Raw genomic sequence first — 25,070 nt, 5'->3', positions numbered from 1 at the left:
CATTTGTATCTCTGAAAGCACTAGAATAAATTTAATAGATGTGATTCTGAGGTTAAATTTGATTGTTTAGCATTGTTACTATTGTCATTAACATTACAAACATATATTGTCAAATATTGTAATTACATATTTTTCTGATGTTATTTTAATTGTACTCTTTAATTGAAATCTATAGATTCCATTTTTACTGTATCACGGTGCCATTTATTGAATTCCTGCATTAATTATTGTATATTTATATATCATTAGGTATTGAGAGATACAAAAATAACATTGCAGAGATGATAGGACATCCTCCTAATTATTTCTGGTTATATGCCTGGAAGTATTTATCACCCATAACAATGGTGGTAAGTATAACTGTTTTTTAAAATAATATTGAAAACATTCTAATTAACTTGGAATTATTCTTTTCTACATAATATTAGAACAATAAATTACACAATAACCATAGTAATTAACTTTAATGAAATAAAGTACAGATATTTCATACTGAAAATAACATTACATCATCAGTGCATAGAAACAAACAAATCAAAAAAACAGGAATACAAGTTACATACAATAATTGGTGTACCAATTAAAAATGGTTGCCGCATGCTAGAAATTAATATGTTAATAATAATATTAAAACTATTTTTGATGGTTATATAAAATGAGAATCTCCCAAACTTTTGGGAGAGAAAGACAATTGTTCCGATTCAGATTTGGCCTTCACAAAAAGAGCTTCATAACTTTCTTTGAAAAGGCATTCATATTTAAAACTGCTTCTATGGAGAAGATGAGCTTCATCCCACCAGATACTGTGTTTAACGTCAATACTATGTTGTGCCAGACCAGACGTTTGAGTTTTCATGTATTCAATATCTGTTAGCTGGCGTTTTTTACCAGATTCCTTGTGAATAATCTGACATACTTTGGGCTATTCTGTGGAAAAAAGAATTAATGAACCTCAGTATTATATTGAATACATGAAACCTCAAATGTCTGGTTTGGCACAACATAGTATTGGCACTTAAACATAGTATCCAATGGGATGAAGCTCATCTTCTCCATAGAAGCAGTTTTAAATATGAATGCCTTTTCAAAGAAAGTTGCAAAGCCCTTTGAGAAGGACAAATCTGAATCAGAACAATTGTCTTTCTCTCCTAAAAGTTTGGGAGATTCTCATTTTATGTAACCAAAAATATTTTTTAATATTATTTATTAATATATTAATTTCCAGCATGTCACAACTGTGTTTAATTGGTAAACTGATTGTTGTATGTACCTTATATTCCTGTTTCTTTAATTTGCTTGTTTCTACGCACTGATGATGTACTGTATTTTCAGTACAAATTATCTGTGCTTTCATTTCATTAAAGTTAATTACTGTGGTTATCATGTAATTTGTTGTTTATAGTCATGCCACAAGTACCTTTTAATGATTACATAATATTAGGTTTTTTTTTTTGCTTTGTGCTTTACTCAGTAAGAAAAACTTATTAGTTCTTACGTACCAGTTTGTTAATGCCTTTTTTCTTCTTAAACTTGATCATGATGTTATTCAAAAACATTTCTCAAAAATATTTCAATTATTTTTATGGTAACTATTTTTATCTTTCAGGGAATTCTTCTGTTTAGCTGGATTAATTATACTCCAGCTGGTTTTGGGGAGAATGAATTCCCAAAATGGGCAAATGGTTTAGGATGGTTAATGGCTTTTTCTTCTGTGATAATGATACCAATATTTGCTGTTTATGAAATCATCAAAGCCAAGAAAGGAACAGTATGTCTATATTAGTATATTTAATTTAATCTTTAAGAATAAAAATGTTCTCAAATTGCAGTGACTGTGGTTAATATTTCTACTAGAAATCTTAAGCATAGCCACTGCATTTATGATTTCTGATAGAAGATGCATTCTATAAGAAAATGCTTCAATGTTCTCATTTAATTTATGTTTGATGACACACACACACTACTAAATCATTAATTAGGTTCAAAACTGGGATATCTGGGAGGAGACCTCCGCATGGCCTTTTAACGTATGCCAAAAAAACTGAGAGGTTTCTGAACTGATATTCAATTTTCACCTCATAGTGCAGCCTATTTAGTAGGTATTGACTTGGGTACTGGATGAATGGGATAGACTGGCAATTTGGGATTTAACCAACAATTATATTCTTATTGACTTAAACCAAAATAAAATTATGGTAAAACATGATTAAATTTAATACCACTTGGGGCATCATCCAGTTAAACAAGGTCCATGCTGCTTTCATCAGGGAACCAGGATGCAGTGAAAAGTCAGCTACCGAAACAAACTGCAACTTAATATCAACAGATCAAGATTGGCACTATCAACATTGCATTTAATACCACTTGGGGCATCATCCAGTTAAACAAGGTCCATGCTGCTTTCATCAGGGAACCAGGATGCAGTGAAAAGTCAGCTACCGAAACAAACTGCAACTTAACATCAACAGATCAAGATTGGCACTATCAACATAAGAAGCATCAGTGGAAAAGAAATGGAACGAGCAGAAGATTTGATTAATTACCAGATCAGCATGATGGTTGTTACCAAAACAACAACACGCATACAAAAAAAAAAAAAAAAAAAAAAAAAAAAAAAACAGGTGAAATTCTTCTAAGTAGTAAACACAAGATGTTATATTCAGGTAATAATGATCAATGAAAAAGAGTGGCAATAATATTCAACACTAAATTGAGGATAATAATCTTGAATGGTAGGCAACATCAAATAGTAATGTGCGCAAATGTCAAGAATTGACAATGAAGACTTACTTGTACCTATGGTCCTATAGCGGGTTTGACTAAGGAAAAAAATGCAGGAATTTTTTTGAGGCATTATAGAAGGTAGCTGACACAAAGAAAAAAAATAAAAGTTTGTCATTGTTTGGAGATTTATTATTATTATGTAACACCTCCAGGGAGTCCAAAGGCACATCGAGGGAGGTCACCTACTCTACAACTCTTCATCTCCACCACTCATTTCACCATCCGCAACTATCTTCATCATCTACACTAATGCCATCTGCCACCACTAGTATTTTCACAGACAATCACAAACATCCGTGCCCACGGCAGGATTTGAACCCGTAGCCTTTTGTTTAGAGTGCAGATACGCTAACCACTCGGCCAACCAGGCCAGCTAGAGATTTAAACAGAAGGATAGGAAATGATTATCAGACATAAGAAATGTCATGACAAAATTTGGAGAAAAGATCAAAACTAATATCACAGATAAGTAAGTACCAGCTTGAGTTCTGTTCAGAACATGGACTAGTTCAACAACACTACATTCCAAAATAAAGATGTGCACAAATTCACATGAAGAGAATACACAAACATCTTAATGACTATCAATTTTCAATGATTAACCAGTTTGAGTTGTAGACTTACTCATTAAAACTGAATGTTATTCTAACATGTTTCATATGGCTGACTACATCTTCAAGAAGATAACACGCACACATTTCCAAAAGTCATTATTTCTATAAATTTAAAAATATTGGATTGATAATTTTGTTATGTGTATCATTAGGCACATCATGCTCAATCTGTGCATTATTGTGTGTAGAATATTATATAATTATATCATAAAAGGACTTGAAATATAAAAATATATAAAACAGACATACAAAAATATTTTGGGAAAATTTGGAGAAAAGAGCAAAGCTAATAATAATGACAAATATCTGTTGGATTACTGCTCAGGACATGGATTGGTTATTACTAACACCATGTTCCAACATAAAAATGTGCACAAATTCACATGGAGAGATGAAGCAAAGAATAAGAAAAGTCTCATTGACTATGTTATTGTTGATAGTGATGTTTTCTCCCTGGTGCAGGACACCAGAGTGTACAGAGGATTTGAAATTGGAAGTGATCACTATTTAGTCTTGAGCAGGATAAAATTGCATTTAATATTGAAAAAAAAAACATCTAAGAAAGTTTTAAAGCGAATAAAAGTTGAGCAGCTCTCAGATGTGAACTGTAGACTAAAATACACAAAGATTATTGAAGAAAAAATGAAAGAGTTTGAGAACAGGAATCAAACCTTGGAGATTCAGTGGCAAACTCTGAAGAAAACATTGATTGATTCTGCCAGAGAGGCATGTGGTGAGGTTGTCTGTAAGGATAAAAAAATTAGAACTCCCTGGTGGACACAGGAAGTTAAACAGGCAGTGAAGGAAAAGAAGAAAGCATATCAAAAGTTCCTGTCAAATAAGTCAGCTTGTGCTCTTAGAGAATATAGAGACAAATGCAAGAATGCTAAACACTGTGTAAAACTAGCTAAACAAAAGTCATGGGAGGACTTTGGCAAGAATATAGAAAATAAATATCAAGAAGGTGGCAAAATATTCTGGAGGTTGTTGAAGAAGCTTAAGAATGGAGGAAAGAGTGCTGTAAAAGGAATTAGAGATGATAAAGGTGACATGAAAACGGGAGAAAAAGATATCCTTGAAGTATGGAGTAATTACTTTGAAAAACTGCTAAATGAAACAAGCAGTGATGACAGCACAGTGGTAAAAAACACTGACCAGGCATGCAGTCAGGAATACATATCCATACTTGAAGTAGAAAAAGCCATCAAAGGCTTGAAATGTGGAAAGGCAGCAGGAGTAGATGATATTCGACCAGAAATGCTGAAATATGGTGGTATAAGAGTCTTACAGTGGCTGCACTGCATAGTTCAGAAAGCCTGGACACAGGGACAAATTCCCGATGATTGGAGTAGAGCTCTCATAATACCCATATATAAAAAGGGAAATAAAACTGCATTTGAGAATTAGAGAGGTATTTCCCTACTGAGTGTTCCTGGCAAGATCTATGCAAGTATACTTGAGAAATGGTTGAGAAGAATTGTGGAAGAAAAGCTTGGTGAAGAACAAGCTGGATTCAGGCCAAATGGAGGCTGGCAGGATCAGATCTTCACTTTACGACAAATAGTCGAGAAAGCATGGGAATATAACAAAGATCTGTATTTAAGTTTTGTCGATTTGGAAAAGGCATATGACAAGGTACCAAGAGAGAAGCTATCCAATATGTTGCAGTTATATGGTGTCAGTGGGGCATTATATCAAGCAATACTTAGTCTTTATTTGAGTTGTAAGTCAGCAGTTAGAATTGAAGGAAGTACAGAAAGATGGTTTAATGTTAAATCTGGTGTGAGACAAGGATGTACATTATCCCCTCTGTTATTCATTATCTATATGGATCACATTATGAAGGAAAGTGGTATTAAACATGATATCAAAATTGGAGATGTTAATGTCAGCTCTTTGCTTTATGCAGACGATGTTATACTTCTAAATAAATCTGCTACAAGTCTGCAAGATTCTCTGACTAAATTGAATAGCTGTTGTAATAGATATGGTATGAAAGTCAGCAATAAAAAGACAAAGACAATGAAAATAGGCAGAATCATTGAAAATGTCAACTGTGTTGTGAATGGAGAACCTGTCGAACAAGTAAAACATTTCAGCTGTTTAGGCACGATTTTTACTGAAGATGGTAAATTAAATATAGAAATAGACAACAGAATCAGCAAAGATGGTATGGTAGGAAGTCAATTGAATAAATTCATATGGAATAAGAGAGAAATTAGTCGGAACACTAAATTAGCTGTATACAAGACAATGTTCAAACCAGTTTTAACTTATGGATCTGAGAGCTGGGTCAGAAGTAAAACACTTGACCAAAGACTAGAGACCACAGATAAGAGTCCTGAGAAAGATTATAGGGGTGAACAGATGGCATCAATGGCAATATCATATTAAAAACGAGGATATTAGGAAAGAACTTGACATTGTCAGCATCCAGGAATGTGTTAGCAGAGCTAATCTCAGGTGGTATGGTCACTTAAACAGAATGGGCGAGGAAAGATTAGCAAAACAAGTGTTCTCTGCCAGGTTGGCAGCAAAACGACCCAGAGGAAGACCAAGATATAGGTGGATTGATACGGTACAAAGTGCTTTAGACGATAGAAATATAAGATCTGATAATGTTGGAGTCTTGACAAGTAACAGACTGATTTGGAGGAAAATTGTAGATAGGAAATTAATAATGATGTAATTTTTTTCATGTTGTACTATCATATCCTGTACACCCCTTGAGGGCACATGGCAATAATTTGATGATGATGATGATAAAAATAGATAAGCTAAAAAGTACATTTAGCTTATCTATTTAAAATTTTAGCTATATTGCATATACTATAAGGGACTGTGTTTCATGCTGTTTACCTTTGGCTTTGAGACATTGCTACAAACTCACGTCTTAAAACAATTATTTCATGGAATAATTGCAAGATATATATTTTTAAAAAAATGCACTGTCTTTTAAATGAAGTCTGATTTATTGTTTATTTATAATTCTAGTTATAAATCACTTTGCAAAATGCCTACAGATTCTGTACTTATATGGTTTAGATTTATGCACATTATGAATTAAAACAAAAACAATTATGAAACAAATATGCATTATCTAAACTTTCTGTTTAACATGCAACTAAAACGTTATTTATTGGATCGAAATTTTATTTTTGATGTTCATTTGGCTAAAATAGTGAGAAATTAATCTTATGCATGTATTGTCTCGCAAAAAATAAAGAACATTGTAAATAAAATTTGTTTCTGAAATCTTACTATTACAAGATCTTTTAACTGTGCTGATGAAATATCTGCTTCACTTACCAAAATCCCTTTTCTGGTGTCTTCAAATACCTTTCTTCATTTGTTGCATGAATTGATTTTCGACTTAGCAATTGCCTTACAGTGATATCCAATGCCTAGCTTTTCCCCAACGAATGTCCCATCCACAAACCGCATCATCCGGTATGTACATTGCTACCATATATTTCTATACTGTACACGCAATGTTGGGCTTACTTAGACACAGGTACCCATTCAAGCACCAATTATATTGGCCTCATTCCCACCTTATCAATGTCACTAAACACACACTTCACCTCTCTGCCTCACAGCCTCCAAGTGTATTTAACTGCTTGATGCTCATCCTGTATGAGCACTAACCATCTAAGATACATCATCTGCTCTTCTATACAATAAAATGAGATAGAACTGAACGATCATCCGTTACGTATCTTCCCAGTATTACTTGGAGCCTCGGAATTGAATCGACAAATATTTCAAAGGAAATATTTATGAACATTCCGAGGCTCCAGGTTTTGAAATGATCATGCCTAATGAAAGCAAGGAAAGTGACTATTATTGTAAGGAGAGAAAAATTAGAATATGAGAGGAAATTGGTGCTGCAATCCAAGGAGAATTCTAAGGAGTTTTTTTTTTTTTTAGCTATGTAGTGAGTAGAAATAAAAATGATAGATTATCTTGCTGGATGGAGATGGGAATCAGGTGGCCAGAGCAGATGACATAGTTGAGCTATTTAATGATCACTTTATTAGATTGATAAAGATGTGTTAAAGGCAGAGGGCCTAGATGGAATTTCACTACGTGTTTTACAGGAATGTATTATGGAGCTGACTGTGTCATTAGTTTAGCTGTTTAATGAAAGCCTTTCAATGGGACCGGTTTCTGAAGAGTGAAAGAAGGGTATGATAGTACCACTGTATAAAGGTGACAGTAGAATAGAAGTATCAAACTATGAGCCTGTTTGTATTTCTTCTGTAGTTAAGATTTTGAAGAATTGGTAAGAGCTCGTATACAGAATTGGACAGATGAGGACAATATTACAGATAACTCGTAATATGCAAGGGTTGCATTCTCGAGAATCACCATTTATATTGAAAATACATGAAATAGAAGTCTTATAATGTGGGATAATAAAGGTTACAGTCCCAAACGAGTGAGACGCCGATCTTTCAAGAATCGAAAATGCTCCTATTTTTCATACATATCAAGGGATAAAAGTAGTAAATAAAATATTTAGTTTGTGTAAAAAAAACAATTTAAATAGTTCTTTATTTTCAAGATTAATATATTGTAACCCTATCTTAATCATCTTTTTTAGCCAGCATGTTGAGGTTGAAAGCTGCTTTTCAAGAATTGCTCAATGGAAACCTGACTTGCAGTTTTCAGTTTCTGACTTATTTTAGATAGTTTGTAGACCTTCCTTATAGCATTTATAAGGAAGGTCTACAATCAAAATCTCCTTAAATATAGCATTTAAGGAGATTTTGAATCTCCCTTATCATGGAGCCATGGTATTGTCTATCAACTTAAAAATTGGCCTGGTTGGCCAAATGGTTAGTGTATCTGCTCTCTCCAGCCAAGAGGCTGCAGGTTCGAATTCTGACAAGAGCATGGATGTTTGTGAGTCCTACTAACCAATTACCATATGTACTGCTGTGACCTGCGTACTGGCACAGTATAATCCTTGATGTCTTTGCACCATAAAAATCAACTTAGAAACTTGAGACATGACCTTCATTGTGAAAGTTTTTAGATGCTCAACCTCCATAAGACTTGACTTAGATTCCTTACTGCTGTCCTTTTCCATAACCAGAAGATCTTCATTGCTCAGAGTGCAGATGCTATATACAGATAAAGGTAATACTTCAGTTCCTGTCAAATAAGTCAGCTTTTGCTCTTAGAGAATATAGAGACAAATGCAAGAATGCTAAACACTGTGTAAAACTAGCTAAACAAAAGTCATGGGAGGACTTTGGCAAGAATATAGAAAATAAATATCAAGAAGGTGGCAAAATATTCTGGAGGTTGTTGAAGAAGCTTAGGAATGGAGGAAAGAGTGCTGTAAAAGGAGTTAGAGCTGATAAAGGTGACATGAAAACAGGAGAAAAAGATATCCTTGAAGTATGGAGTAATTACTTTGAAAAACTGCTAAATGAAACAAGCAGTGATGACAGCACAATGGTAAAAAAACACTGCCCACGCATGCAGTCAGGAATACATATCTATACTTGAAGTGGAAAAAGCCATCAAAGGCTTGAAGTGTGGAAAGGCAGCAGGAATAGATGATATTCGACCAGAAATGTTGAAGTATGGTGGTATAAGAGTCTTACAGTGGCTGCACTGCATAGTTCAGAAAGCCTGGACAGAAGGATGAATTCCCAATGATTGGAGTAGAGCTTTCATAGTACCCATATATAAAAAGGGAAATAAAACTGAATATGAGAATTACAGAGGTAATTCCCTACTGAGTGTTCCTGGCAAGATCTATGCAAGTATTATTATTATTATTATTACGGGTATCTCCATGGAGTCAGTAGACTCATCGCGGGAGACCCAAACTAGCAAAACAATATCTGTCATATCTCTTCTTGAATTCATTTACAGATGAAGAGCTCACAACAAAGTCAGGCAATGAATTCCACTCATTCACCACCCTCCAGGCAAAAAACCTTGTTCTGACACCTTTGTTAACCACACTCTTCTTTAATTTCCAGAGATGACCTCTTGTTCTTCCATCACTATCACACAGCTGAAACATTTCCCCTGCATCAATCCTATAAAAACCTTTTAGTAATTTGAATGTTTCTATCATATCCCCTCTTCTTCGCCTATCAGCCAATCTCTGCAATCCACAAGCTCTCAATCTATCAATGTAGGGAGCATTTTTTATATCACTCACCAACTTGGTCACTCTTCTCTGAACCCTCTCCACAGCCTCCTCATCTCCAAGGAATCCAGGTGACCAGACCTGAGCACAGTAATCCAAATGTGGAAGTATCAATGCTTTATAAAGGGGAATAATAACCTCTTTATCTCTGGATGTCAGTGTGTTCCTCAACAACCAAGTAATCCTATGTGCAATCTTGGACACCTTAGCAATGTGTCCTCTGAACTTCATCTCCTTATCTACCAATACCCCTAAGTCCCTAGCCTCATCAATCTCTTGGAGTACCTTTCCATCTATGTAGTACACAGCTGGTAATCTTTTAATCCCAAAATGCAAGACTTTACACTTTTCCACATTGAACTGACATCCATTTTCTTTTGCCCATTTTACCAGCTTATTTAAATCCTCCTGCAAACTTTCAACATCAGCTTGATTTTTTATTGCACTACACAACTTTGCATCATCAGCAAACAACTGAATATCTCCCTTTAAGCCGTTTCCTATATCATTTATATACAAATTAAACAACATTGGCCCAAGCACAGAGCCCTGAGGCACACCACTGGTCACCTGCCTCATTCTGGACTCGGCTCCTCCATACACCACCTTATGGTATCTCTCCCTGAGCCATTCTCCTATCCATATCACCAATTTAATATCCATTCCCATCTGCTCCAATTTGCGTAACAGTGTTCTATGGGGTATCCTGTCAAAAGCCTTAGCAAAATCCAGAAGTACCACTGTGTAGCCAGTTCCTTTGTCCAACTCTGATGTTATTCTATTATGGATAGTTAATAGATTGCTAAGGCAGGATCTACCTTTAACAAAACCATGTTGGCCTCTATAGAGTATCATATCCTGATCCACCCATTCTTGAATTTTGTCTTTAACCAACTTTTCCAATACTTTTACCACTACTCCTGAGATGGTGATTGGTCTGTAATTCAATACTGCAGTTTTAGAGCCACCCTTATGCAAAGGAACCACTTTGCCTAACTTCCACTCCCTAGGGACCATACCAGAGTTCAAACTTAAATTAAATATCCAGGTAAGAGGGGTTGACAATTCATTTGCACATTCACGCAACACCCGAGCTGATATTCCATCTAAGCCTACCGCAGTGTTTGCATTTAAGTTTCGCAATATATTTAATACCTCTGATTCTTTAGCTTCAATTCTCACATTAGGTATTGCTATAGGTATAGAGATATCCTCACTTGGGTGATAGACTTTTGAGAAGTGATCACTCAGTAACTCGACTATTACATCTGATTTTGTCACCTCAATACCATCAGCACCCACTAAGGTTATCCTTCCGAAGTCATTCTTCCTCTTACTTGCCACATAGCGGAAGAACTCTTTGGGATTACCCTTGATCTCTTTGGCTAAGGTCTTCTCATAATCTGATTTAGCTTTTCTTACTATGCTGGTAACCTTCCTAGCTTGAGCCTTGTACTGCTCATGGGTGTCCTGATCGCCCTTCTCATTGTAAATTCTCCATAACATTTTCTTTTTTTGTAGTTCAAGCTTGATACTACTGCTCATCCATCTAATGCCTGCCTTGTTTGACCTCCTGACCATGGGGACACAATCTGATATTGCTTTCCTCAGATACCCACTGATTTTATCCCAAGCACTGCTAACATCTTTCCCTTGCAATATGTTCTGCCATGGGATGGCTGCAAGCTCACTCCGAAGCTTGTTATAATTGCCTAACCTGTAGTTTCGTACATACCCCTTCTTAATAGAAAAATCCACAGATTTTGCAACCTCCCAAGTCAATACCACATGATCGCTTTCACCAACTGGAGGTAACGAGGTCACCTTATTTATGCACATAACCTCTGAACCAATAACCAGGTCCAACACTCTCACACCACGTGTCCCTTCAGTTACGTGCTGTTTCAAGTAATTATCTCGTAGCAGATGTATGAACTCCATTTCCTTTTTGCTACGTGATATTTCCTCCTTCCAATTGATATCACCATAATTAAAATCCCCCATAATAATCACTAAGCCTTCACTCATTGCACTAAGTTGCTGATGCATGAATTCAATATCTCCCCCTGTACTCCCTGGCCTATAGCAGCATCCAACTGTATATTTGGTTGCGTTGGTCACTATTTCGCACCAGACTGCCTCAAATGAACTCTCATTCACATGTCTATCATCATGATATACTACTTTCTTTGGCTGCAACACATCAGCTATCATCAACAGTACTCCTCCTCCTGTTCTATCTTCTCTATCCTCCCTGAAAATACTGTACCCATCACATTCAATTCCAGTGACCACATCTTCTGCTGACAGCCAAGTTTCACTAATGCCTACAACTTTTGGTGAGATTTCACTGACTAATGCCAAAAATTCTTCTCTCTTATTTCTAATGCTTCTAGCATTGGTATACAAAAATTGCAGATTCCCTCTAGATCTTGTACCGGCTTTAGAACTGATATATAAGTCACTAACTACCGTAGTCCTATGCCGATTTTTTCCCCCTCTCTTCTGCAATTTATTCTGCCTGTAAGGATCAATAAATACACAATCAGTGCTAAAGTTTCTCTCTCTTACACTCAACCTTTTCAATATTAGTTTCCCTGCCCAATAACTTCAACCTGTTCAGAAAACAATAACTTCTTCAATCTCTTATGTCCTTCCATGTTAAGATGCAGTCCATCTCTAGCATACAACTGCCTTTTTCCTTCAAACACACTCCAAACATCAACAAACTCCAGACCTCTTTTTCTGCACATTCTTGCAATCATATCATTCATTATCTCGTAATTGTCAAAACGAGGCAGCACACACACTATTCTCCCATTGACACTTTTCCTCTTCACAATATCTAATAATGTTCTTAAATCTTTTCCTACCCGATTTATACTACCTCTCAGGTCATTCGTACCCACCATAACTATCATCTTGTCTGTTTCATGCCCTCTCTTTATTGCTAAAGCCACTCTTTCTATTGTACCATCAGCCAAGCACTCCTCATGCATACCACTCTCCATACCCTTAATCATAGAATCACCATATATTTTACCACTATTAACTTCATTCAAGTTCACACTCATGGACTCATTCTCTACACTATTCAGCATGACTCTCCCAGCTTCATTACTCAACTCTCTATTACTTACCCCCCCACTCTCACTACATCTCATTTCTTCTTGGCCACTTGTGGTTTTATTATGTTGACTCCCAATCACTCCCATACTATTTATTACTGACTTGAGAAACTTGAGAAACGGTTGAGAAGAATTGTGGAAGAAAAGCTTGGTGAAGAACAAGCTGGATTCAGGCCAAATACAGGCTGTCAGGATCAGATCTTCACTTTACGACAAATAGTCGAGAAAGCATGAGAATATAATAAAGATCTGTATTTAAGTTTTGTCGATTTGGAAAAGGCATATGACAAGGTGCCAAGAGAGAAGCTATTTAATACGCTACAGTTATATGTTGTCAATGGGGCATTATATCAAGCAATACTTAGTCTTTATTTGAGTTGTAGGTCAGCAGTTAGAATTGAAAGAAGTACAGAAAGATGGTTTAATGTTAAATATGGTGTGAGACAAGGATGTTCATTATCTATATGGATCACATTATGAAGGAAAGTGGTATTTAACATGATATCAAAATTGGAGATGTTAATGTCAGCTCTTTGCTTTATGCTGATGATGTTATACTTCTAAATAAATGCGCTACAAGTCTGCAAGATTCTCTGACTAAATTGAATAGCTGTTGTAATAGATATGGTATGAAGGTCAGCAATAAAAAGACAATTATCATCATCATCATCAAATTCCTGCCATGTACCCTCAAGGGCTGTACAGGATATGACAGTACTACATGAAAAAATTACATCATTACTAACTTCCTATCTCCAATTTTCCTCCAAATCAGTCTGTTACTTGTCAAGACTCCAACATTATCAGATCTTATATTTCTGTCGTCTAAGGCACTTTATACCATATCAATCCACCTATATCTTGGTCTTCCTCTGGGTCGTTTTCCTGCCAACCTGGCAGAGAACACTTGTTTTGCTAATCTTTCCTCTCCCATTCTATTTAAGTGACCATACCACCTGAGATTAGCTCTGCTAACGCATTCCTGGATGCTGACAATGTCAAGTTCTTTCCTAACATCCTCATTTTTAATATGATATTGCCATTAATGCCATCTGTTCACGCATCTAATCTTTCTCAGGACTCTCATATCTGCGGTCTCTAGTCTTTGGTCAAGTGTTTTACTTCTGACCCAGCTCTCAGATCCATAAGTTAAAACTGGTTTGAACACTGTCTTGTATATAGCTAATTTAGTGTTCTGACTTCTTTCTTATTCCATATGAATTTATTCAATTGACTTCCCACCATACCAGCTTTGTTGATTCTGTTGTCTATTTCTATGTTTAATTTACCATCTTCGGTAAAAATCATGCCTAGCTGAAATGTTTTCTTGTTCCACAGGTTCTTCATTCACAACACAGTTGACATTTTCAATGATTCTGCCTATTTTCATTGTCTTTGTCTTTTTATTGCTGACCTTCATACCATATCTACTACAACAGCTATTCAATTTAGTCAGAGAATCTTGCAGACTTGTAGCGAATTTATTTAGAAGTATAACATCATCTGCTTCTCAAGTATACTTGCATAGATCTTGCCAGGAACACTCAGTAGGGAAATACCTCTGTAATTCTCACATTCAGTTTTATTTCCCTTTTTATATGTGGGTGCTATGAGAGCTCTACTCTAGTCATCAGGAATTCGTCCCTCTGTCCAGGCTTTCTGAACTATGCAGTGCAGCCACTGTAAGACTCTTATACCACCATACTTCAGCATTTCTGGTCGAATATCATCTATTCCTGCTGCCTTTCCACATTTCAAGCCTTTGATAGCTTTTTCTACTTCAAGTATGGATATGTATTCCTGACTGCATGCCAGGTCAGTGTTTTTTATCACTGTGCTGTCATCACTGCTTGTTTCATTTAGCAGTTTTTCAAAGTAATTACTCCATACTTCAAGGATATCTTTTTCTCCTGTTTTCATGTCACCTTTATCATCTCTAATTCCTTTTACAGCACTCTTTCCTCCATTCCTAAGCTTCTTCAACAACCTCCAGAATATTTTGTCACCTTCTTGATATTTATGTTCTATATTCTTGCCAAAGTCCTCCCATGACCTTTGTTTAGCTAGTTTTACACACTGTTTAGCTTTCTTACATTTGTCTCTGTATTCTGTAAGAATAAAAGCTGACTTATTTGCCAGGAACTTTTGATATGCTTTCTTCTTTTTTCCTTCACTGCCTCTTTAACTTCCTGTGTCCACCAGGGAGTTCTGATTTTTTTATCCTTGCACACAACCTCACCACATGCCTCTCTGGCAGAATCAATCAATGTTTCCTTCAGAGTTTGCCACTGAATCTCCAAGGTTTGTTTCCTGTTCTCAAACTCTTTCATTTGCTTTTTAATAATCTTTCTGTATTTTAGTCTACAGTTCACATCTGAGAGCTGCTCAACTTTTATTCGCTTTAAAACTTTCTTATATGTTATTCTTTTCAATATGAAATTCAATTTTATCCTGCTCAAGACTAAATAGTGATCACTTCCAATTTCAAATCCTCTGTACACTCTGGTGTCCTACACCTGGGAGAAAACATCACTATCAACAATAACATATTCAATGAGACTTTTCTTATTCCTTGGCTCTTCTCTCCATGTGAATTTGTGGACATTTTTATGTTGGAACATGGTGTTAGTAATAACCAGTCCATGTCCTGAGCAGAAATCCAACAGATATTTGTCATTATTATTAGCTTTGCTGTTTTCTCCAAATTTTCCCAAAATATTTTTGTATTTCTCACAATCATTTCATACTCTGCTATTTAGATCCCTAACAAGGACCAACTTTTCCTTTTTTAATGTGTCAGTTGCTTTTTTCTAAATCCTCAAAAAATTCTCCACTTCTACCTTAGTAGAACCTTCTGTGGGACCATAGGCACAAATAAGTCTCATTGTCCAGTTCCCCATTCTCATATTTGCCCACATTACTCTACTTGAGACTGACTGCCATTCAAGAAGATTAGCCTCATATTTTGTGTTGAATACTATGGCTACTCCTTCTTTTTCTTGATTGTCATTGCCTGAATATAACATTTTGTATTTATTGCTCAGAAAGATCTCACCAGTTTTGGTCTTTTTTGTTTCAGTCACTCCTATTATGTCGATCTGGTACTTATCTAATTCCTCAGCTAGCTCCATTTCTTTGCCATTCAGGCTTCTTATGTTGATAGTACCGATCTTTACCTCTGGTGATGTTGAGTTTGAGTTTGTTTTCAGATTTGTTCCAGTAGCTGACTTTTCGCTGTTCGCCCTGGTTCCCTGGCAAAAACAATGGGGGCCTTGTTTAACCGGGCGACTCCCCAGCTGGCGTGAAATTTTGTCATGTTGTACCATCATTTTTTTATTTTGGTTTAACCAATAAGAATACAATTTGGTCGGCTAAATCCCAAATTGCCACCCCATCCTAGTTCGTTCAGTATCAAAGTAGATACCCAACAGGGTGCACCACGAGAAGGTGAGGATTGGACATTAGGTCAGAAGCCCTGGTCGGTTCTCCGCATTCCTTTGAAGGCTATATGAAGGTCTCCTCTCAGTTATACAGCTTTGACCCTTAAGCACCCCATAAAAAGACAAAGACAATGAAAATAGGCAGAATCATTGAAAATGTTAACTGTATTGTGAATGGAGAACCAGTGGAACAAGTAAAACATTTGAGCTACTTAGGCACAATTTTTACTGAAGATGGTAAATTAAATATAGAAATAGACAACAGAATCAGCAAAGCTGGTATGGTGGGAAGTCAATTGAATAAATTCATATGGAATAAGAGAGAAATTAGTTGGAACACTAAATTAGCTGTATACAAGACAGTGTTCAAACCAGTTTTAACTTATTGATCTGAGAGCTGGGTCAGAAGTAAAACACTTGACCAAAGACTAGAGACCACAGATATGAGAGTCCTGAGAAAGATTATAGGTGTGAACAGATGGCATCAATGGCAATATCATATTAAAAACGAGGATATTAGGAAAGAACTTGACATTGTCAGCATCCAGGAATGTGTTAGCAGAGCTAATCTCAGGTAGTATGGTCACTTTAACAGAATGGGGGAAGAAAGATTAGCAAAACAAGTGCTCTCTGCCAGGTTGGCAGCAAAACGACCCAGAGGAAGATCAAGATATAGGTGGATTGATATGGTACAAAGTGCCTTAGATGATAGAAATATAAGATCTGATAATGTTGGAGTCTTGACAAGTAACAGACTGATTTGGAGAAAAATTGTAGATAGGAAGTTGGTAATGATGTAATTTTTTTCATGTAGTACTATCATATCCTGTACACCTCTTGAGGGTACATGGCAGGAATTTGATGATGATGATAGTAATACTTCATAGACCAATAAGGTAATAGGGACACAAAATAGACAATAAGACACAAAACAGACAATAGACTTATTGTCTATTTTGTGTCCCTATGTACCGTGGACAGAGGTAAGGTAAGGTATGAAGCAATGCTCATGCAAGGAAGTTTCCACAGTTTTGAATAGGAAATAGCGATAGTAGTTATGTAAGAAACAAAACTGCTTATATGCTAAAATGCACATAACAAAAGCACGTATAACAAGATTTACCTGTATATATGCAGGCTCACATGGATTTGTTAAAGGATATTCTTATTTTAGTAATCTGGTAACCTTTTACAATAGAATAACAAGAGCAGTGGATGATAAGTTGCAACATATGGATTTGGATATCAGGTTAGTGGATTGGATTGATGATTGGCTCTTTGGTAGATATCAGAGAGCTGTAATCATATAGGCATACATACAGATACTCACCACAGAATAAGATGGAAGAAAGCCACAGTAATACACACCAGCAAGTTCAAATATGAAAGACTATTCATGGAATCAGCCTCAGCAGCCTTTAGGAACATGCCAAACCTCAACAAATTTGGATGCATGAGACTGCCCCAAATTTGGGAAACATTTATCAGAAGAACTTCAGCCCAAAGACCAAGAACTACCAATATAGCCTTCCAGGGGGCACCATCAGGACTTTAGGAAAACGTTAGCTTCCTAGCTTCGGTTCTCATTTGCTTTTATGTAGTACTTGTGTGCAAATGTCTTTGTATTAAGTTCCCAAGAAGATGGCAACGTGATGTTTGCCGAAATATCGGAAAGTATACATTAAAGTTTATTCAGTTTATATTTCTAGTGTACGCTATCAATTCCTTAATTATTAGTTATCACATATAGGGGAACAGTGTTAATGTTATCAAGGTTACTGGGACCATTGCTGTTCAATCTTTTTCAAAGGACTACAGGGAGATGATCAGTGTTTTCAGATGATTTGAAGCTTGTAAGGGTTATTAGTAATAGTGCTGATGTTTTGGTTCTGCAAGAGGATTTGAATAGGCTGAAAAGATAAACCAACAAATGGGATATCAGTTTAATGCAACTAAATGTAAGATTTTAAAATTTGAGATCCACCAATGGGATGCTTCGTACTCACTTGGTGGGGTTATACTGGAAGAAATGGAAGAAGCAGTGGATCTCAGGTGATTGTCCTTAAACTTCAAATCTCTATCTACATATTGCAGAGTTTGTGGAGACATCTCAGAGAATTGCTGCAATGTTGAGGAGGATGTTGACTGCAAGAGATAAGTGTGGTGGTCCCATTGTATAAAGCTTTGATCAGACCACATCTGGAGTTCTCTGCTGAGAACTGGTCACTGAGATTTGAAAGGGATGAAGCAACATCAGAAAGGGTTCAGAGATTGTGAGCTCACATGTATCTCCCTCACAAACCAATCCCATTAAAAAAAAAGTCTCATCACAAACAGACACAACACATAAACCAACCCAGAATCTCTTCACTAAAAATTCACTTTTACATCTGTTTTACTAACATCCACGGCATTAACACAAACATAAATAACGTTCACCACCACTTAGTCTTCCAGATCAGACATCCTATTCATGACAAACTCGGATTCCAACTGCATCTCCTACTGTCCACATTCAGCACCCAAACTACACACTTCACGATTCTTTTTGCAACAAGAGTGGCACCTGTGCTTTTGTGAAATCTGACATAGCCTGCCAGAGAATGGCTAATTTAGAATCCCTTGCTTTTGACATTCTCTGGCTCAAGGTTTTTACTTGCCCCATTTAGTAACATTCATTTGTTGCATTTATCAAACACTGATAACCATTCTAATATCTTCACTTTCCATGAAACTCAAACATTTACAATCCAACTATCCAAAATAGTGAAGTCATCTTTCTGGGCAACTTCACATCCACAATCCCACTGGCTTCTCTATTCCAACACCACTGACAAAGCTGGATGAGAAGCAGAATTCTTTGCCATAAGTAACAATCTAACGCAAATCATACATCTACTGACTAGATTTCCAGATAACTGCTTCACTCTCCAAATAGTTTGCATCTCTTTTTGACCAGTTCTCCTTCTAGATACGGTAGGGGTAACCTCTCCTCTCTGCAACTCACGATCTCGTACAGGTCTCCTCTCTTATAGAACCCCCCCCACACACACACACACACACTCACACCACTCCTAACCCTGCATCCTCTGGCACCACAAAAGAACCAACTGGAATTTCTAGAATTTCTACTTCTCTTTCTTGGTCTGACTATTAACACTGACACTGACACCTGCTGTGAATGAGTTACAGAAATTATTCTTATTGGCATGAAGACTATCTCCAATTCAAGGCATAATCCTCATCCACTTTCCAGCCCTGGTTCAACTGGAAGTAGACCAAAATAGTCAAAGAAAAAGATTTAGCTTACTGGCAAAATCACAGCAAATCCAAATCTGATTTCATCAAGGCCAACAGCAAAAAAACTTGTCTCCTGTCCAAATAGAAGCCATGCCTTCTGGTCCCTCGCTAAGGCCATTGGACACAACTTCTACTTTCCTGCACACCTCTCTCTCTTTCTCTCATCGTGATGGCACCACTATTACTTCACCCAAAGATTAAGCTGACCTCCTAGTATCACTCTTTCCTCAAATTCCTGCATTGATGACTAAGGGAAATCATTTCCTACCATATCAGAATCCAAGCACCATATGCTTACTTTAGTTTTTTGACAAAAAAGAAATCAGAAAACTACTAAAAAACTTGGATACTAAAAAGGCTTCTGGTACTGATGGCATCTCTCCAATTGTTCTGAAACATTGTGCTCCAGAATTAACACCCTTCCTACATCATCTCTACAATTCTACTATACATATCTAGTACTTATCCCAATGCATGGAAGCAATCTCATGTCCATCCTATTCCTTAAAAAAGGATGATAGAAACCATCAAACTACCGACCAATTGCCATCACCTCACTCCTCTCAAAAATAATGGAGAAAGTCACCAATAGCCAACTCCTCCACTACTTAGAGTCCCACCAATTAATCAGTGACCACTAGTACAGATTCTGCCATTCAAGATCTATAGCTGACCTTGTAGCTTACGTCGCTCACCACTGGAACACATGCCATGGAAGGGTTCGGAGAAACTTGTGCTGTCACCCTTGGTATTTCCAAAGCCTTTGACCATCTGTGGCATTGTGGTCTGTTTGACAGATTGCCATCCTTTGGTCTTCCTACTACCCTCTGTAATTGGGTAGCCAGCTTTCTCTCTGGTTGTTCTCTGTGAAGCATGGTAGATGGCTCCCTCTATCAAGTTCATAAATGACCTACTCACAATCACTACTAATCCTGCCCACAGCTTTGCTGATGGTAGCACTCTTCACTGCAGTACTCTGACATCCTAGGCTAGAAGATCATCTACAGTCAGTACCTTAAACGTTGATCTTCATACTATCCTTTAATGGGGAGAGGGCAGCCTTGTTATGTTCATTGTCACTAAAACACAGTCTTGCCTTTTCTCTCAAAATAGAGATCTCAGCTCACCTACCCTCACCCTCAGTAACACACAAATCACCAGACAAGATCAGATCTGTCTGCTTGGACTAACTTGTTACTTCCAGTCACTCCTGGCATAAACACATCACATCATTAGCCTCCTCAGCATCCAAGAAACCAGTTCTGCCCATGTTTAAAATACTGCTCACATGTTTGGGGTGATGGTGCACCTAAAACTTCCCTTAAAATCCTTGATGTTGTCTAGAAGATAGCAATTAGGCTCATTGATGATCCCTCTTTTACAGATTCACTTCAACCTTTATCTCACAGATGCAGTGTTTCAGCACTATATCTGTTCTACAGATACTTCCATGCTCATTGTTCCAGTGAATTAACAACTATAATTCTTCCATTTTGCACCTGTTAATACAAGAGCAGCAGCTTCTCAGCATTCCTTTACTGTGCAGCTGCAAACACACCAAGCTTGCTTCTCTTCCTCTTTTATCCCATTCACCTCTGTCCTCTGGAACAGCACTCCTCATGAAGTATTCCCAAACAATAAAAGTTTTCTTCTCTTCCTCTTTTATTCCATCCACCTCTGTCCTCTAGAACAGCACTCCTCATGAAGTATTCCTAAACAATTACAGCTTGCAGCTCTTCAAAAGAAAACTTCAACTTCTATCTTAGTCCTCTACACTCCACACACACAGCACTGATGCTTATAGATCTCTTGACTTCTTGTGTATGGGATCAAAATATATATTATACACATATGCACACACATGAAACAAAGAGAAATGGATAACAAAAATTATATCAGGACCGTACAATGTTGATGATGATAACAATATACATAAAAAAGAGAGATGGATAACAAAAATGATATCAGGACTGTACACTGTTGATGATGATAACAGACTGCAGAGTTTGGTAGATAGAAGAAAAGGGGAATATGATATAAACATTTAAGCTGTTGAAGGGCTATCATGTTATCACTGAGGTAATTTTTCATATTGTATAACAGGAGGAAGGAGCAATGACAAAGAGCCATCCCTGGGAGTTGTAAAAGAATAAGAAGTAAGTTTTATGCATAGAGTGGTAGGAGCATAGAATGTATTGCCTGAGAGGGTGGTGAATATAGTGAATGAGTTTAAAGAGTGGTATAATAGACTTTTGACCTAAAATCATGAGTTTTGTGATTCCATGGATATCAGGAAAATAATATTAAAATTCCACGACCAGAAAGCAAGCAATGCAACTTAACATTTGTTGACCATGAAAACAGAAAAACTTGTATTTAAACTGAAGCATGATTGGTTCATGTAATGGTATTTTCCAAGGAAAGAAAAAATAAATAAAGTATGCAAATCATATGTATTTCTATAAATGTTATTTGAAAACATTGCTATCTATAAATATACAGATAGTACGAAATGATAGTACGAAAATAATTTCTGCAATAGTGTCAATAAAATGAAAGAATTGTGAATTCTTTCTTCCACTTCAGTGATTTGAAATAAAAGGTGAAAAATTCACCATTAGTAAATAAATTCATTGCCATGGCTGATCTTTCATCACATTTCAAAATTATAGAAATGTGATAAGATAGGGAAGTTATTATCCCTCTTTATAAGGCTGTGATTTGGCCATATCTTGACTACTGTGCACAGATTGGTGAATAATCCTCAAAAAAATCCAGGTGACCCCCCCCCCCCACCTTAGATTTCTTGGAGATCAGGAGGTGGTGGAGAGGATTCAGATATGAGTTACCAAGCTGGTAAGGCTGTGGAATTCTTGTGAAATGGTTTGTGGGTTGCAGAGTTTAGTTAGCATGCAGAGGAGAGCGAGTACAATAGAAACTTACAAGGGGCTGCATAAACCAGTGGTCGCCAAAGTGGTCAATATAACATTGTTAGGGATCGATAGAAAAATATAAGACATCATTGTACGGGTAATTTTGAACCCAACATTGTTAACCTTGTCAAGAGTCACGAAGCACACCCTTCACATTGTCGTTAGTAAATTGTATACTAAGTTATTAAAAGTCTTATTTTCATATATATATAAGGAAGATTGTATTATTGTTTTGTTATCTAAATTAAATTTTATATTTTATATATTATTTATCCCTCCTATCAAATATGTAATGTTAAGAAGGACGTCAAAAACGTATCCTTTTGATGTTAAGCCAATGTAATAATATATACTATATTATACATACAATAAACACTATAACTATAAAATAAACAATCTAAAAATTCACATAAGCATCTTTTTTGCTTGTCCTATTATAATTACGTAATAGTAAAATAGAGGGGAGTCAATAAAAAGTCAAGAAACTCTTGAAGGGGTCAACAGTCAAAGAAGTTTGGTGACCCCTGGCATAAACGGATACTTTAAGACTGATACAAATGAAATACTTCAATAAAAATAAATTTCGTGTGATGATACAGCATTCCCCGTTTATACGGGAGTTCACAGTACCATCTAGTCCCTCCCCCCTCCCCACATTTTATCCAGGCTCCGGAAACGGCATAGGCTGACAAATCAGACCTATGGCTGGGTCAGTATTCCTGACTGTAATCCGTGTGTGTCCTTGGACCGGTTTGCCTGCTTGCGGGATGAAAAACACCAGATAAACTGGCGGGAAAAACCTTGCTGTCCACATCCAAGACCGGCTAACTTGGCTATGGCTGAGGAAGATTCCTTGAGCTCCTCATGTCGTTGGTGGGAATCGAACCTAGGACACTCCTTCCCCAGGCATATGGTTGCAAAGCGCAAAGCCACTAGGCTAACCGTGTGAACATTACTTCAATATATGAGGAGTAGTGGGAAAACAAAGGATCACCCCCTGCAAGTTGTGTAAGAGTGTGGTTAGTAAGGGTGTGTAGACTAGGTTCTTTGCTTGGAGAGTGGTGAATGAGTAGAATTGGTTGCCAAAGGTAATTTTGAGTGACCTAATGGCAAATACTTTTAAGGAGAGGTACTATAGGTATTGTGTGGATAATGGTTAGTTTGGATCTCCTATAATGAGTCTTTTGACTCCTTGGAAATACCCATATAATAATAATAATAATAATACTGCATTTATCATCAGGCAAATCATTTGTTTTTACCAGAATTACCATTCTCTTACATTCCTTTTCTGCTTTTCATTATATTTGTTATTTTGATTTTAGCACAGAAAATTCAAAGTAGTAACATGGTCATTTATCCTTCTTGTCTTTCTAACTCCCCTCAAAAAGCAATGATTGCTTTTCAACTTTTCTAATTCCCTTGTTATCTATCTAATAATTTGTTTTTGTTAATGCATTTCTAAAATTAATTAATATTCAATATCCTCATTAGTTTCCAAAATGGCATGAGTCCCTGTATTGGAGAAAGCCTCCTTGTTGACAAACATTCTTCTTTGCTGTTCTATTCTGCTTGCAAAGTTTGGAACCGATTTTTTTTTTTTTTTTTTTTTTAATATTACAATATTCCAACAGAATATCAGAAATATATCAAATACTATAAATACGTGAAAATCAGCACTAATATTTCTATAAAAAAATTAATTTTTTTTAGAAAATACTAAAAAATATATAAAAAACACTAATTTCACAAGATTATTGACCTCCCAACCGGCCGGTGTGGATAAAATATTCAACACTCCCTAGCTTTTTTCATGGATCAAAACTTCGATGGCATTCTACCTTTTATCATGCCATTACCTTCCTCTGCCGTTAATCTTGTTATGGCTATTCTATAGCCATTAGTGGATTAACTGTTGCTCAGTGACCTTTGTGTCCCTTCCCCCTGTCTTTACATCTATTGTGTTGCCTAGAATTTCATTTACTGTCCTAAGTTATTTGACCTTTCTTGCCTCTAAAATGATTTATTGTGTCTCTTCCCAAAAATTGAAACGAATTTCACATATGCGAAAAAAATCAATCCTGAAATGACCACTGATCAGCTTTTGCAATGAATCTATTTGCAATGATAGTAAATTTGGTGTATTTTATTCTACAAATCAGTGCACCGGAAGAGTTGCACTGATTGTTCTTTCACTTTACGTATAATAATTGAATAATTTTTTTTCGAATTTTAGAATTTTCAAATGTTTGTTTGGAAATATTATGTCAAATATTTATATTTTTAAATAATATTTATTGAAATATGTCCTTTTTCTTTCGTTTCTAGCGATATAGCATTATATGGATCATCACATTTCAGATTTAGAAGATTTTTTTGTTATTCATAAAGACAAAATTAAAAAAAAATGTTAAAATGCTAAATTGCATTACTCAGTTTCCGATCGTGTCTTTTTGGTATCAAAAATTTATATCCAATGATATTTTAGCAGTGATTCTTTGCCTTCGTCATTTATTTATTTATTTGTATTATGCATATTACAATAATATCTAGTGCATAACCTCATAGATATGTTGAAAATATAATGTGAAAAATATCATATACGGAATGATTCAACATTTTTGCTCATTTTGAAGATTTTCTAATTGCCCCCCCCCCTCCTTATTCTCTCCTGGAACTGAATTGCATAACTACTC

The 25,070-nt window shown here is 36.2% G+C and overlaps 1 protein-coding gene across 3 annotated transcripts in view; it reads left to right on the top strand.

Annotated features, from left to right (window-relative positions):
• Positions 1–25,070, top strand: part of LOC150104102 (sodium- and chloride-dependent glycine transporter 1-like) — a 233,702-nt gene that overhangs the window by 196,346 nt on the left and 12,286 nt on the right. For all 3 annotated transcript variants that reach the window (XM_090396766.1, XM_090396764.1, XM_090396765.1), the window contains 2 exons: positions 250–350; positions 1,607–1,768. In XM_090396766.1, coding sequence (XP_090252892.1) covers positions 250–350; positions 1,607–1,768 — 263 coding nt within the window. The remainder of the gene's footprint in view (positions 1–249; positions 351–1,606; positions 1,769–25,070) is intronic.

The sequence above is a fragment of the Typopeltis vanoorti genome, chromosome 8, assembly GCF_054136105.1.
Source record: "Typopeltis vanoorti isolate ZY-2024b chromosome 8, IOZ_Tvanoo_1.0, whole genome shotgun sequence".
Lineage (NCBI taxonomy): Eukaryota > Metazoa > Arthropoda > Arachnida > Uropygi > Thelyphonidae > Typopeltis > Typopeltis vanoorti.
The sequence above is the reverse complement of the archived record's forward strand: the minus strand, read 5'-3'. Positions and strand labels throughout refer to the sequence as shown.